Source organism: Schistosoma mansoni, chromosome 1, assembly GCF_000237925.1.
Source record: "Schistosoma mansoni strain Puerto Rico chromosome 1, complete genome".
NCBI lineage: Eukaryota > Metazoa > Platyhelminthes > Trematoda > Strigeidida > Schistosomatidae > Schistosoma > Schistosoma mansoni.
This window is the reverse complement of record NC_031495.1, coordinates 59548095-59565640: the sequence shown is the minus strand read 5'-3', so window position 1 is coordinate 59565640 and position 17546 is coordinate 59548095. Positions and strand designations below refer to the sequence as shown.

The 17546-nt window shown below is 31.1% G+C and overlaps 1 protein-coding gene across 1 annotated transcript; it reads right to left on the bottom strand.

Annotated features, from left to right (window-relative positions):
* Positions 1-912: 912 nt before the first annotated feature.
* On the bottom strand, positions 913-13891 carry Smp_121350 (putative transcription factor hey (hesr1); the record flags this gene model as incomplete). Its single annotated transcript, XM_018795045.1, has 3 exons — positions 913-1008; positions 4136-4178; positions 13815-13891. 3 exons carry the CDS (start codon positions 13889-13891, stop codon positions 913-915), a joined length of 216 nt encoding a protein of 71 aa, XP_018649396.1.
* Between the last annotated feature and the right edge of the window lie 3655 nt (positions 13892-17546).

Below are 17546 nucleotides of genomic sequence, written 5' to 3'. Positions count from 1 at the left end.
TTCTCTCTCAATGCTTTTTTTCATAAAACTCCATTCTTGACTATGTGTTCACATGTACAGGTGAAAAGAGAAATTATCTTATCTGAAATTTGTTTATATTGATGGTGATGGAATACACCTAGCGATATCCATACACATACATAATCTTCATATGTAAACTTATCAATGACAAAATCATTTTGAAGATCTTGTTTCTAAGGTCACTCACAATCAGTAGTGGCAATGCAAACATTGTATAATAATAAAAGAGAAAAACTATTGACATATGCACCACGTACCAAAACATATGAACTAAAAACCATCGGTTTAAGAAATATAATTCTTTGTTTTAACGAAAGCATGCTAGTTGGTTTATGGAAGAGTTAATGGTCTTATGTATGCAATTTAATGTAAAGCTCATATATTCTAGAAGTTCGTGTAATGTAATAAAATTATTACGAATCGAATAAGACCAATGAATGTAGATGAGAAATATGAATTTATTTATTCCTCAGATATTTTTTTCATCTGTTTACTGTCTACATCATTTGTTGTACATTTTAGGTGGCTAAGAGATCGGATGAAACCAGCTAAGAAATAACCATTCAATTTTTTATGTCAAAAAGATATATTCAGAGATGAATTTTGTAGATATTATAGTGATTTAATAGTTGAATTCATGAGTCAATTAAAGCTAGATCACCATCGAAAACCTGGGAGTATTGGATGACAGTTTCGTCCTAGTATGGGGCTCCTCAGCAGTGCGCATCCACTATCCCGCCTGCTAGATTCAAACCCTAGATCTATCGGTCTCACGCGCGAAAGCCATACACTACCTCCAAGTTTTCCATGATGGTCTAGCTTTAATTGACTCATGAATTCAACAATTAAAAATATATATAATTAAACAATATGTTTTTCTTTAATTCTGAATTAATTACTTACAGGTTTATGATTTGAATCTGGTACCAATCGTTTAAGATCTGCTAAACTACAATTGATTCGATCGCGTCTACGTTTTTCAATCACCTGAGAAAAACACAGAAGAAAAAATTTATTCAAAAAATAATCAGCTCTAAAAATTTGGATGAATATCCACTTTTTCTATTACTGAGTTTAAATCGTTTACAAAAGTATAGGTTTACGTAATCGGGATTATCAGATTGAAGTCAACAGAGTTGAGTTTGAACCTGAGACCAAATGTGTAAAACCTGAGTCTTTTAATCATTTATCTACCGCTATAATGATATTATTAAACTTAATTACTGAATAGCAATGTAGGTGAGATATGTATATTTTTAGGCATAAGGATGTATGTTGTCATTAATTAGTTTATATTTGTTAATCATTTGATAACTTATTGGTCTGAACCAAATCAAAATTTGTATGAGATGAGTACACTATGTGTACATTATGACGTAAAGAAAGTTGATTGTGACTTTTCTCCAAAACTGAACACATTATATAATAATAGGCGATGAATTATTCCCAGTAAACAACAAAACCGTTTATTTCTATTTGTATATTTTCATAGCCCCAACGGCATAATCACAGTAATATCTCTGTCATTATTATCAAAAACTTAATTTTATCGATATTTCATAGGTTGGTGTGTGATGTAGCTACTGTTCTAAGTGACTTGACATCGCATACACTATGATGAGATATTATTATTAATGGCTTTATTTAATATTATATTTTTGGCACAATGTGGAATTCTCAGAACAAAGTATTTCAAAAAGTTCCCTTTTCTTATTTCTTGATTGATCCTGACGATAAATATTAAGCGATCGCCAGTTAGATGTTAGCAGTTCAGGAATCGACATCTTAATAATGTTCATCCTTTTCAATGCATATTGCCAACCACCATGATGTCTCTGATTGTACTTATTAGTAACTTGTACAGAGAAATGTCTTAAACTTTTCATAAGCGCGCCGGAATAAATTATACGAATAATAGACATAATGATGTGTTAAAATAAACAAAAACAGATAACTTTTGGAAATATCTGGATGGCAGGAACAGGTAGCCCAGATATCCAAGCAGTCCGCCAAAGTTATTTGAAGGTAGTCGACAGGACACTCTGAACTTAAATTTTGTGCTATATAGCTTTCACCTAAGTCCAAGCTTTACAATTCACTAACTTCAATCACCTAACATCTCAAACAAGAAGAGAAATTATTTCTGATTGTCACTAAAGTGTCCCAAAATGTTTTATTTTTTTTAATTTTTACTCTAACAGATGGTCCAGTATAGATCTAAGAGAATAGTCTACAAATTTAAATTAGTTGACGGGGATTCCATATGGTAAGAACTTCAACATAGTTAATAAATACATGACTTATACATAAACTTTCAAAAAATATATGCATGTGGATTAAATATATAACTCGTATTCAAACTCCTATATATTCTTATCTCATGACTTTCAAAAGATGAGATGATCAAATATCATTGAATAATCCCTTTTTAAGTATCCTGAGTAAAACATAAAAATAAAATTGATATTCCTCAATAACTTGATAATGTCATACATAGATATCTGCCTGTCTTCATGAATTTGATTATCTTCTTCTGTCAAGTCGATAATAAGATTATATACATTATTATCTTATTTGTACTTCATTAGACAAGTTATCACCTTCATTCACATTATCTATTTCTTTCTCTTTATGTCATATTATTGATATTATCTAGTTGACACTTTTCAAATCAATGATAGTCAAATTTATTAGTTTCTGTAATATAGTAACCGATATTGATTTATGAATTTTAGGAAAAAGTGGTTGTCATTACAATTCATGTAATGATTGTATTTTTTCCCCACAATGTTATACAAATGAGACCGATAAAAGTTTTAATAAAACATAAATAGATCAGAAGGGGTTTTGTGGATATTTCAGTATTTTCATAGTTGAAATCGTGAGTCGATTGAAGCTAGACCACCATTGGAAACCTAGAAGCACTGGACGGCCGTCTCGTCCTATTATGAGACTCCTCAGCAGTGCGCATCCACGACTCCGCACTCGTGAGATTCGATCCCAGGACCTACCAGTCCCGCGCCAGAGCACTTAACCGATAGACCACTGAGCCGGCATCCAACGGTGTTAATGTCTAACTTCAACCAATCCACGATGTTTGAGCAACCGTTCACCAATTGTCTTCAGTGAGTCGATATTTCTGCAGCAAACTTGGTTGAGCTCCACTGGTCACTGCTTCCCACCAGAACTCAAGGAAACATCCCTTACAGTCAGTCACTAGTGAACATAAATAATCAGTTTTTTTACATTATGAATGATATTGATTAAAAGTGATCTAGAGTTATTCTATATAACTCTGAGCTTACATTGGTGAGAAGTAGTTACCATCATGTATATTAAAAGCCATGCTCCAAATGATTTTAGTTATTAATTAATCGATAAGTAGTAATTCAGTATTCTAACTATTAGCTAATTGTATATATCACATTATTGATGATATCGACTTTTAACTTATAATATCCTGAGTTTCTTTATCATGATTTAATAAGTGTATATAATATAACAACCTATGAAACAGTTTGTGATGCATAATATAGATGACTTTTTCACTTAATCTTATTATCTGTTTGACAGTTTAGTAAGTTAGACTAACTTTATTCAAACAATCAATGATACCATCTTTGAACCATACTTGAACAGTTCACTACCACTTTACGGATAATTAATTTATAAAAACTCATGTCATAATTTCTTTTTGAATATTAAATGACTGTATACATAACATCTTTGAGATCATAAGTTTTTAGTAGTAATTACACAAAAAAATCTCTAGCCATTCAGTCAGTTACAACGTAGAACCTGTACGTATGTACATCGGTTCAAGTTACCACACTCAATTAGAACAGAGCGATGAAGTTTCCAATCCATATCCTTGAGTAGTGGAGGTAATAACAGCATCAGTGATAATAGAAAAGATTAGACATTGAAGATACTACTCGAAAAGAGGAAAAATAAATGAGCGAAATAGGAACAATGTAGTTATGAGGAATTTAGCGTCTCTAACGATAAAATAACCAATTCCACTTAAACAGTTATGTTATAAAGAGTGGAATTTCATTTATTAAAGTATAATGTAAAACAAATTTATTGAAATTTCTTTTAAATTACAACTTACTCCACGTCTGCGTTTTCTATCTGTTCCAGAAGTGTATGGAGAACTAGAATTTAACAAAAAAATTAATTAAAATAGTTTGACAATAAATTGAAACATCTATTCAATAAACATGATTTTGTCAAAGATGAATAGCGGGTAACAGTGGGACTGACAACGGTTATTTCATTCTACTTAGAACTTGTCAGTTGAATGTACCTGGATCCCGATATTGATTTTCATTCCGGGATCTGAACTTAGTACCTTTCATTGTTAGCAAACAACGCTTTATTCACTGGGCTATTAAGTTCAAATAATCATTAGTATAAGCAGTGAAAATGAATTCTATTATTTAGTTGTAAATGTTTCTTTGAATATTCAAGTTGTTGATGTTAAGAATTGAATTTTGATCACTATCCCCCATTACTGGACAGCCGTTTCGTCCAGTGCTTCCAGGTTTTCCATGGTGGTCTAGGTTCAATTGACTCATGATCTCAACTATTGAAATTATTAAGGTTGAGTAGCTAAACATCATTTACACATAGAGAGGTTATAAGAACTGAAAATGCTATATTTCTACCCGTTATGATATATACTAAATTTAAGAAACTGAATAGTTCAAACAGTTACACTTTTAACCAGCTTCAAGAAAGAATTCATTTGGTTATATTTGATAGAAACAATCGTCAAATACTAGTGTTAATAACTTATGTATATTTCGCCAACATCTTAATCTAGTCATCCTAAGTTTATCAATGGTTTTGTCTGGATAATGATAAGTTCACTGTCTTTGGTGAGACTATAATTTAAGGGCGAACCAATCAGGTTTAAGATAGCAGATCTGGGATCTAGTGCAAAATTCATTCACTCATTTGGTTAAATACCATTTTTGCATTATAGCTTATATCAGATGGTGATGAAAACACTAAATCTAATTCCTAACCCTAACATTCAACTGTAAATTCCATTCCTAAATCTTCACACTAATATATTACCCTCATTTAACCCTAGTAAGTAGGTGGATATCCCAAGGTCATTTTAGTGTCGACCAAAGGCCATAAATTATAGTCTCATCCTTTAGAGAGATAAAGAGTTTAATCATACATTATAAAAACGTGTAACTTAAAAGCAAGTACATGAAAATATACTTAGTTACCAAGTTTGCAAACTTTTTTCATCTTTATACATTAACACTGTATCTAGCAAATACTGAGCTTCACATTGATTTACAGTTAACAGATTTCTTATTTCTGATTAATGTGATAACTCACTGTCTAATTTCAATAAGGGATAATAATGATTTTTAAACAGAGCGTGAATAGTAAGCTGTCAGAATAGGAAATAACTTCATTCTATTTCGTAGCCAAAAGAAAGATCATAAAGGAAGGAACAAGACCAAAGAAATTCCATAAATAAACATAGTTAAGGTTGAAGCGTATTTATATGTTTAGTAATAAGCATAATGAAGATAAAACAGGATTAGAATATTTTTGTACCATTTTGAACAGTCATTTAAATATTATCAAAGTACGTTAAAGCTTTGCTTATTATTACATTATTATGTATGGTGTCAGGCTTTTTGCAGCCGATGAGAAACTGTGAAATAGAAGTAATTCAACTTGTACGTCGATCTATTTAAATTTATCAAAAGTTCTGGTTGGATAAGATAATGAAAGTACTGAATTATCTATAATCTAAATAATCATTCTTCAGTTGTAATTAGTTATATGTAATAAAAGGCAATGAGTGAATTAATTTAAGACAATTTCATAACACACAAAAAACCTTATTAGCGCTTATGATTTTAACTATAAATTCAAAAGAAACATTAATAATTGTAAGCAAAGATGGATAGTGGCTAGCAGTAGAATCCAGGACGCGAGTTTCGTCCTATCTGGGACTCGTCAGCTTGATGTACCTGCATCTGATTTGATGTTCACTCTGGGACTCGAACCCAGGACTTTTTGCTTCACATAGCATCACATTATCCACTTAGTTACTGAGTCCATCTTTGCTTATAATGTTTGTGAATTAAGGCTACATCGAGGCAATATGCACAGGATGTACATGTGTCAATAAGAGATTGATCAATCGCAATCCTAAACATCAATAGGAAGATTCAAACAAACAATATTAAGTGAATTCCTATTAATTGATTATTGATTGGTATTCACCGTCCTGTTTTCTTGGTCACTGGTAATCAAAAAACGGTATCAGTAACCTGATATCACAGTACAATGTGTTAGATACTAGATGATTGAAATCAAATAAGAAGAAAGTATCTGAAGTCTTTTGGGAAATTAAGACTATTTATGAGGTTTGAAGCTAGAGGTGCCAATTCTGATGAGCTCCTCACGTTATGCAAAGACATAGATAAGACTACTACTACCTCAACTTGGGGTAAATTGCTTTTGGATTATCAGTATATATGTTAAAAATGCGCATCTTTTTAGGAGAATGGATTACTGTTCCCTTTTAATTAGGTTATTCCAATTTGATGAGTATATTTTATTAAAAACAAATCATTTTACAAAACTTTTATTGAAAATATGATTTAATCAACAGTGTCAACTTTTAGTTAATTTGTGTTTTTTTATGTATGAATGTCCACACCTTCATGATTTTCCTTACTTGATTAATTGCATCATGCCAACATTAGTTTTCACACATTTTAGGATAATTTAGTTGCTAATCTAACAAAATCTATATGGGTTACAGTATAGTTTACATAATTGTATGATTTATGAAAAGAATATGATATTTAGAATCGCTAAAATTGACGTTATGAAAGGTCAAAAAACTTCTGTGTATTGTTATAGCAGTCATTTGGAATAACACAATAGTTTTGATAACTTTATATAGTTGAGATCATGAGCCAATTGAAGCCAGACCACCATGGAAAACCTGAAAGCACTGGACGGCCTTTTCGTCCTATTGTGGGACTCCTCAGCAGATTTGATAACTGTTATTCTTTGTACTCAGTTTTGAGCTAGGTATTTTGTGCGACAGTTGTCCTAGCTGAAATAGGCAGAACGGGGTTAGAAATGACTGCTTAATAGTGGGAAGCCAAATATCTTAGTCATTTGGACTTATCCTTTGTAAAAATGCTCTTGTAGCAGGTAACGTGACTTGCAAAATACAATAGTTCTATGTTAGGATCTAGGCTTTACTAGGGTTAAATTTGTATATATTATAATGACTATTTTGATTGAAGGTTGTGATTATTTAAATAATCATTGAAGACAATTGTGAACCAAATGGTTTTATCCTCGTGAATCTTAAGCTCTTTGGCATTACGCGCTTCTAACAACAAACTATATTCAATATACGGATTAAATAACTGCTTTCAAGTACTGACTTAGGGATACTTGTTATTAATAAATAGAACGATGAGTAAGTAATCAAAGCATTAGGCTTTCAACTAGTAGATTGTAATTTGAAATTCAGTTATATCTAGGCTTTTCACAAATAGTATAACTCAAAGCTAAGTATATGAAATCTACACTAAATAAAAGAAGGGAATAATAGTAGCGTATTTTTGTAATAAACACTTATCACGAATTGTAATTACTCGGATAAAGTGTCGATAAGACAATATGGTTCTCGAAAAACTACAAGTCACCCGAACTGATGAGTCCTAAATTAAGTAAGACGCGTATATTCAATTCCATTAATATTCATTTATTGTAATAATAACTTTGATTGGGACCATTTACATCAAGCAGGCAATACAAAATGCTTTCATTCCTTCTACTATGAATTTACTATATTGAGATAAAGACAACATAAATTATAAGAAATAACTTTAACAAAATTTGAGAAAATCTATGTGTGCTTTATCTATTTGCCATTATTATTCTTTGAGGTATTTGAAATCCCAGGAAGAATGCAGTACCAATTATAAACAGAACTTTGAACAGATCATTAATAAGACATTTGGTACAACACTCTCAGACACACATACAATCATGCAAACGCGATTAATTATGTCTCAAAAAAAAAGATTTTCCTAACAAAATTTCTGATACATTCGATTATTTAAAACAAACATTTAATGATTTTACCATGCTTTAAGCGGAATTAATTGGGTACAGACCCACAAAGATACACAGAAATAAACTTAAGAAGTTGATCTAAGGGATATTTTGAAAGTGGTTTACTTTTAATGAGTATAATGTACAAATCACTTTATTGAATCAACAGACATGGAATTATGTAAATAGATGATGAATAGGTCACTTTTTTTAAAAGTCAGTTAAATATTCAATGCAAGATATACAACAATGATGACAGTGATTCTACTATCAATCAGTTCGGAAATCACTTCTATATTTTGCACGTAATTAAGCATATTTTAATAAGTTTGAACTGCAATTGCTATTTTTCTAAATGAATTTAATTACTACTGACCTGAAATTGTAATCTCTATTCAATGTAGAATGTAAGTCATTCCCAGTACATACATACATACATACATACATACACAGATCAAAATTTCCATTTACCACCCCTCTCCACCATCAGCACATACATAAACCTATACAAAAACAAGTGTAACCGGTATTTAGAAAAAAGATTTATGATTTATTACCTTCTTACAACAAGTTACCTATTTCATTATGTCTATTCATAAAGAAAGTTCCCTGAAAAGTAATCAAAATAGAAAATACTTCTTCATTTGATTGCAACCTTTATTTCTGTATTCTTCAATAAAAGGAAGGCAATCTGTTTGATATGAGATATTAGATGACTGTTACTATTTCACACCGTAACACTGTAGTAAACTACAGTACACATTTTTATATACTGGATGGAAGAATGAAAATTGTCAAATAGGATGTAAATCAATTCACAACTAATTGAATGTGTAGTCTTCGTAAAAATTTCTAATTACAACCATAGTAATATTGTAGAATCATTTCCATTTCAGTGAAAATCTTATCTATTCAATCCTTACATATAGCTGGGGATGTCTTCTTCAACTGTATGAGTGAAGTAGTTGAGATTTCTTAGGAAAAATAAGTCTGATGAACAATATCAAATAAACGATGGTTATTCTATATCTAGATGTGTAAAGTCTTAAATGTGAGACTACTATTCAATAATTTTACACCAACTGTTAAGTACATAATTATGTATGATTTTCCTATACGTTTATAATTATACACTTTACTCCAATTTTTATTGTTCCTAAGACTAATCATAATAAAAACCATGAAACAGATGTCATACTAGAGAAATCGATTTTAATGACAACAATTTTATTGATCAACATTGCATCACCATATAATTATTACATAACAAGTTCCTTTCTTATATTTTACTTGTAAATGTCGTTTTTATATTCGTTTATTATTTAGTTACTTAGTGTAATTTTATATTGTCAAAATTACTTAATGATTAGCAATGAAAGTTTCTTTTTAAAATAAAAGATGATGTAATTTGGTTACTAAATGAATGATTTTTATTTTGTAAATTTATATATATGATGAACCACTTCGTTGGTGAATCTCAACAGATGAACAATTATTCGTCATCATACATTTAAACTATTAGAAAATCGATAACCCAACCGTTAAATGACTGGTGTACTGATCAGTAGTTAGTGTCGTATTACCATTTGTTTGTGGAATTTTTTTTCGACAAAAGCGTAAATTATACACTATTGAAAATACAATCACATATAAGCAAAGATGGATAGTGGTTAGTAGTGGAATCCACGACGCGCGTTTCGTCCTATTCGGGGCTCGTCAACTGGATGTACATGCATCTCAGATTTGATGTTCACTCTGGGACTCGAACCCAGTACCCCCGCTTCAAACGCCATCGCGTTATCTACTCAGCTATTGACTCCTGATATCAACTTGCTTGTGCGACGGGGTGAATTTTAAATCCACTTGTTATTGTTCGTTTAAATCTTTCCATTAATGTTTAGGGCTGCAATTGACCAGTATCTTACTGGTATATGTGGGTTCGAGTCCCAGAGTGAACATCAAATCTGAGATCCAGTCGACGAGTCCTCAATAGGACGAAACGCGCGTCGTAGATTCTACTGTTAGCCACTATCCATCTTTGCTTTTAATACATGTGCATTAAGGCTATATCGAGGCAATATACACAGTATGCACATATGCCAATAAGAGACTGATCAATTGCAGTCCTAAACATCAATGGGAAGATTCAAACAAACAATACCATGTGAATTTAACAATCACATATATATTTCTAAAAAGAAATTCTTATACCCTTGAATAATCAAAGAATGAAATTTGAGTTGAAGTGTAAAATAATAATAGGAGATGGAAAGTCTGTTATAAAACTGTGAATTTTCATTGTTTAATTTCATAAGACAACAGTTAGAAGATATATCAATTAAGTTTTTTTTAATATTTTAATTGGATAATTATAATTAGGATTAAACTTGAGCTAGAGAATCATTGTAAACCAACAAATATCTAAAATCGCTTACTTACTATACCACCAGGTATCGAACTCTAAAATTTCAGGCATCACGAATAATATATGACCGTTCTGACTACTAATTCAACCTCAACTTCAATCACAAATGTATCTTTAGATGCCGACCCACTAGTTTCAATAATTGAGCGTCCTCTGGGATAGATAAAGGTCCTGGGTTCGATACATGATTACGCAACGGATACTCATCGTTAAAAAGTAGGATTCTAGGACAAAACAACTGTTCAGTATCCCCCCATTTCAGTCGTACACTAACTGAAAATAACATGTTACGAATATGACCTACTCGATGAACCAATTTTCACAAAATCAATGTGATTAAATCAGAGTAAAATTTTATAAACAGATTATATAATTATCTCAGTTTACTTTGGGATCAGTATATCAACTGGAAGACAAAAGAATGGTTTTTGTTGCAAAAGTATCGAGTTTTCAACTCCCTTAGGAATAAGCATTATGATCCACCCCGTTTTGTATCTTTTAACTGTAGTTATGATTACATCTCAGTTTAATGTAGTTACTATGTTTACGAGACTTTTTGATGCCTTACGCAATAAATTATAATCTTTATCATTAATAATCTCCGATTGTTTAACAATGTTTAATATGTCCATGAATTGTGAATGTTACATAACAGATCCTCTAGTGAAACTGTTAATTTTAATGTTTATTTGCAAATATTTACTCAGATTGGTATGTTAGGTCATCTCCTACGCATAGGTCTAAGTACTGAATTTTGAGTATTACTTTTGGTCCATAGGTTGATGACACTATCCAGTTTTTCATATAGAACAAAATGGAGTGATGTTTGAACCTGAGACTTAATACGCGAAACCTGAACCACCTTAATCACTAATCTATCATACTACTGGTAGTATGTATGGTGCAAATGAAATACAAATATTTCATACTATTTTAATAAAAGTCCTTATTCATCACAAACTGACTGCAGTCGGGGTACCATTAAAGACCAGGGGATATTGGACTACGGTTTTGTCATAGTATAAGGATCCTGTTCAGTATGAATCTATAACTTCTCCAAGGATCATACCACAAAGAAAGCAAACCTTTGATGCCACAATTGAGCCGGAATACAGCGGTCCAGATGTTTAATTTTATTACACTTTCGATACATCTTAAAAGTCATCTAGTGTTGCCAGTCGAACGTGTCTCACGTCAACCATGTTTGAATTCTGTTAGTTACCAATATTTATGAATTCTAATAAGAAAATCTGTAATTTATTTTGAAATAAGTTACTGGCGAGCGTACGGCTATTCTTTTTCATTAGGGATTTGTTTAATTTATCAGGGATCCAAATTACATGATCTTAAGATCCTTGACTATACTCTTAGAGAAGGCGTGTGTGTTCTTTGCTAGGAAATTTCGTCTGGGAGAAAAGAGCTGTACATCAAACTCAAGTTTCCTTAATGAAGTCACTCAGTGACATATAATGTCTACATCTCAAAATAATATCCATGAAATATAGCAACAATTATGTCTTTATTCATATTTTATCAGAATAATTTTGAAAGATATTTCTATATTTCATATTTCACACATTGTACTAAAACACTAAAGATATAATCAGGTAAATTAAACGTTCTTTACTATTTGTGACATTTTCATTTTCAAACGTTTTTAAATTAATTTCGATCATCATCAGAAGATTTCAGTAATTTAATAATTGAATTCATGAATCAGTTAAAGCTAGACCACCATAGAATACCTCCAAGCATTGGACCGCCATCCAAGTATTCCATGGTAGTCTAGCTTTAATTGACTCATAGATTCAACTATTAATTTCGATCAATAATTTTTTGAAATAATTAAGATCAGATGACTGCTACTTAATTAAAAATCTGTCTACTAATCATCAAATTAAATAGAACCTACAAATTGATAAACACGGTCTTTTGACTTATATATATTTACGATGTATAAAACGATAAATAATGATCTTTTCTTGTCACTTGTATTGTTCATATTAATAATTGTTTCTTAATATGATTGAGAAAAGTAAAAAAGTAGAGTTTTCTATTCAAGTTGTTACTAACGCAATCCAGGTGTAGTTATTGTTTGTTTCTAATGAAGTTTCCTACTTTTATATCATGGTGGATACTTTATTTTAATTTAATTATTAGCTAAAATAATTTACTCTTAATCTAATTCATTTCAATAATCCTCTTGTTTAAGTGGAATTACGTTTCCGTAATTAGAAAACTTAAAATTCAACCTATACGTTATTAATTAAAACCTTGATTTGCATCCATATTTTGGGGCATCCAGGTAACAATACTATCCCTTACATTAAGGGTTAGGGTTAAAGAGAGTTACATCAATCTATTATTAATCACTGACCTAATTTAAAATCAGTAAATAACCCATCATTTCGTGACTTCAATGAAATCTTACAATTTGCACAACCCTATACTGTCAACTATTACGTAGTTACTAGTGACTAGCTTCAAGAGAAAATTTACAGAGATTTAATGAGAAGGGATAAATAGTGGAGTCCAACCGCGTTTGATATGAGTAAGGTAACCAATAAAGACAATGGAAGATGGTCGTTCAGTATTGTGTATTGATTAAAGTTAAACTGGTACATCATTGGATTCCGTCTTGGTTGTTTGAAAGTTAAGTATTCACACACTAGGTCAAAGGTCTTAGGTTTGATTCCGGGCCGCGGGTTCGTGCATATGAACTTCTAGGGAGTCCCATACTAAAACGAAATTACCACCCAGTGCTTCCATGTTTTCAGTGGTTTTCTGACTTTAATCGACTAGCGATTTTAATGAAATAACTCATCTATAATCACTATTGAGGTAAACTGATATGGAGTAATACTTTAACATACTATAAATATCGTACGAGTGTTTAATACTTGAAATACATTTCACCATTCAAAATGTAATTAACTTCAATCATGACAACTTAAAAATCACCTGAAAGTTTATAAACCAGATCCTTAGGCACATTTTATGCGATACTACCTAGTCTTTAGCTCACAGTTAAACTGGTTTCCATAACCTAAACATTACTAATCACTTGATAAATCCGGTGATATACTGTACATTTAACTGAGAGTTTGAAATCATCTTTTAACAAAGGCAATATATTGCATAATACTCTGAAGGAAAACTTACATGAGACTTATACCAAAAATGATATACACCGAAAAAATTTAAGATTATTGGCAAACAAGTGGAAAATTTTTTTAAAACTTACCCTGGGTCATCACCACCAAAATCATCCATAGAATCCTCAGTGATATTATTATTAGTAGTATTTCTTCCTTTAACCATGTTTTATTAAATTATACAGTTATACAATTTCCTCTGAGAATAGGTAAATTTCTCTAAACGTCATGCAATAATAGTGTTTTGCTTGAATAGTAATTTTTAATCTACAGTTTTATTACCAATGATTATATATGTATAATATTGGGTATAATGGGCTGATGTCTAAGGAGAGTAAATCACATTTCTTAGAAAAATAATCTTTTTCCGATTGGTTATATCGCCTACTGTTAAATAACCAATCACATTTTAGCTGAATCAAAGAATAAGGAAAGGGGAAGAGATTTCCTAAGTTTTCAGATATATAAAAAAAATACTGTACTCGTCTAGGAGAAAAATTGATGCAGTTTAAATGTCTCACCATCTCTGTCTAATAACTTCAATTTTAAAGAACATTAACATTATATTGGTTAACTGATATTTATATTTCTCATATTAGCAGAGACTGAAAATCTACCTCTTCGTGTTTTACGCGTCGACATTTAGGAAAATATTTTTTCTTGTGCGAAATATATGAATATTAACTAAAGCAATCATTGGACTGTTTTTCAAACAACTAGATTTTGATAGTTGAGATCATGAGTCAATTGAAGCTAGACCACCATGGAAAACTAGATTTTGAGGGGTATTTTTTGGAAAATTGTAAATTTCTCATTATATTATGTTACATACTGACAATCCTTTTTTCTCAACTACATTGACTAAAATTAGGAGTCAACCTGAATTCAGATAGATTTTAAACCAGGACATTAGAAATTCACCAAGTAATTGTGTAATAATTCAGATTATTAACATTTACAAATGTAAATGTTAACCAAATTTCTGTCTTCAAAGTATGATTTCTATGGTATATTGTTTATCATCCGAATAACAAATAGGTATAATTGTAATGACAAATATCTCTGCACTTTCTATTGGCGAACAGTACGTTCAGATCATCTTTTGTTTACATGAGATTAAAATAATTTTCCGTCTAGTCAAGTTGTCTTTTTCATTCTACTCTGAAATTGATAGCCATCAACTACAGTAAAGCCCATGGTGTTAATCATTATGTCTCTTTATTACTGTTCCTAAGATATGTTTCATGATTTTAAACTTACAAATAAACACTAATTGTAAATCAGTTAGAAAATTTTCAAAAAAGAGATCTAGTGTGTATTTACAACCGAGCTGTTATTTAAAAAATCAGTTCTTTATGTAATAATGGAAATATAATGGAAACATGATTGATTAGTTGACATTTATTGATTTAGCAGAAAAATGAAAACCATTCATATACAGATTATTTTAGAAGATGAACTTACTAAGACAGTCATTAAAGCATTCAATTCTTCTAATAATGCTTACTAGGAGCAGTAACCATAATTGCTTTTATTCCAACTCAATCTTATTTATTTCCCTCCCCTTTTCTGATTGGCTATCACTATTTTCAGTTAGTTAATTTCCTGTATACTTGAAGATTATACTTTCGTTAGTTTATATACTACGTTGTATAATTTCACACTGTTTCTGTTTCTTCTTCTTGAATAACAAGTTTTTCCTATACTTTGTGTTCTTCCTGTGTTCACAACTAATCGTTAGAGTGTTATGTGTCAACTACTGTCATCTAGTTCAAAAACAGAACTATTCGTATTAGAATATCTCAATCATTTCTTAATTTGCAATTATCGTAGGCCAACCCGAAACCTCAATACACATAACTGTCATTGGCAAGATATATACCATAATCAAAATCGAAAGTAAGGAAAACCATTTTACCGAGTAACTAATTAAAATATTTCTTTCCTGTTTAGTTATTTCACAATCAAAAACTCAGTGATTTTACCAACGTTTCCAAGGGATATTTGCATACTAACCCCAGTTTTCAACCTATATGTAAACATTACTGTATGATAATCTTATTATTGAAATTATAGACATTTTTAGGATGCAAAGTATGTGAATTATCATTTTATAAATAATCGAAAAGAGTTACTACATTTGTGTTCCAATAAATTTATATCTTCGAACTTCCTTAATATAACCAGTGAAATCTTAAAGTTTAATTTTATATTCCTGAAATGTTTCAATGTCTCGTAATGAATTCGATGCAATAATCAAGAACCGTTTTACAAGCCGTATTGATTTATTAATCTTTATTATCATTGCAATTTATATTGAATAGCTAAAACAAAGTAGATAGTACTAATCAATCGTTCAGTAGTTAACATTATTGTGTGGCGGTCGGTGTTCAATATAATCTTTAAACTTCGTATATAGTTCATCACTAGATAACGCCCCAACGGTGTATTAATCAGAAGGCGAATACGAAGTGTTGATTACGTTTATTATTGCATCATGCACAGATCACCAAAATTACAGGTGCATTAGGCAAGCACGAAAGAGTAGTGCCGAAAAGCAAGCGGGTGAGCGAGTCTAATGAGAGAGAGGGAGAGTTGATGAACATGATTAAAATGTACATATATATACCCATGGAAATAAATGAACCATCAAATCAATTAAGCGACTAATAGTAAGACCAGTAGAATGAATATATGCGTAGGCAGTAAGCAGTGTTCAAGCATACGTATTAATACAAGGCATATTGATATAGATAAGTTGTTATTGTACGAATGACTATCCGTTAAGTAAGTTAACAAAAGGGCTTAGCCAAATTAAATGTGAACAAACTCAATTGCACGTGAGCCGCTATAATTTTATTGTTTAATTTCTAGTGTTGATCAGATTTCACAATGTGAACATAAATTACTTACGCCTGTTACCTCTCGTGGAGGAGCATAGGCCGTCAAGCAACATTCTCTATTCAATTGTATCCTGGACAATCCTTTCCAGTTCTTCCCAGTTGCTATTCATTTTTTTGATATCTGCTTCCAATTCTCGATGCACTATGATTTTTGGTCTTCTTGTTTTCAGTTTCCCTTCACGATTCCAAGTTAGCGTTTGCTTCGTAATGCAGTTTGATGGTTTCTTTGATGTATGTCCTATCCACTTCCAACATCTTATTCTAATTTCCTCTTCAGCTCGAAGCTGGTTTGTTCTCTTCCACAGTAGGCTGTTGCTGATAATGTGACCATAAGGCTAATAAAACTTATCTTTGATTGTAGATGGTTAGTGGCAATCAATACAAGTTTATGGATCTAGTTTTTGTAGTGGTTGACATTCATCAATAAGAAATATGTTGAACCAATCGAGACTCTCCGTAATGAGTTGATTTCATATGACCAAGTGAGATCATCAGACACATGATTACTGAGCTACGACGGTTATTCTGTATAACCACAATGACTACTTGTATTAATTAAGGACTAGTTATGAATATTGTATTGTCAAGTACTTAGTTTAAATAGGTTATTTGCTATCGTTTAACAATCATTCTATTTCCATATTCTAAACTTATGCTATCCAATAATTTGTCTAACATAAATGTGTTTATGAATCAATGATGACCTCTATTTAATTCAAAGTTAACTAGAATCTGACTAGCTACTCATGTAGAGAAAATCTATAAAAACCAAGTATTTTGTCCATACTGTTTGTATATTTTTGACAGTCACACTAATATCTGTGTGAACATTTTTTTCTTTACTTGTGTTGAGTAGGATACATAAGAGACTACAAAATAATAAGTTGCATTCCATATAGTTAAAGGAAACTCGAATGG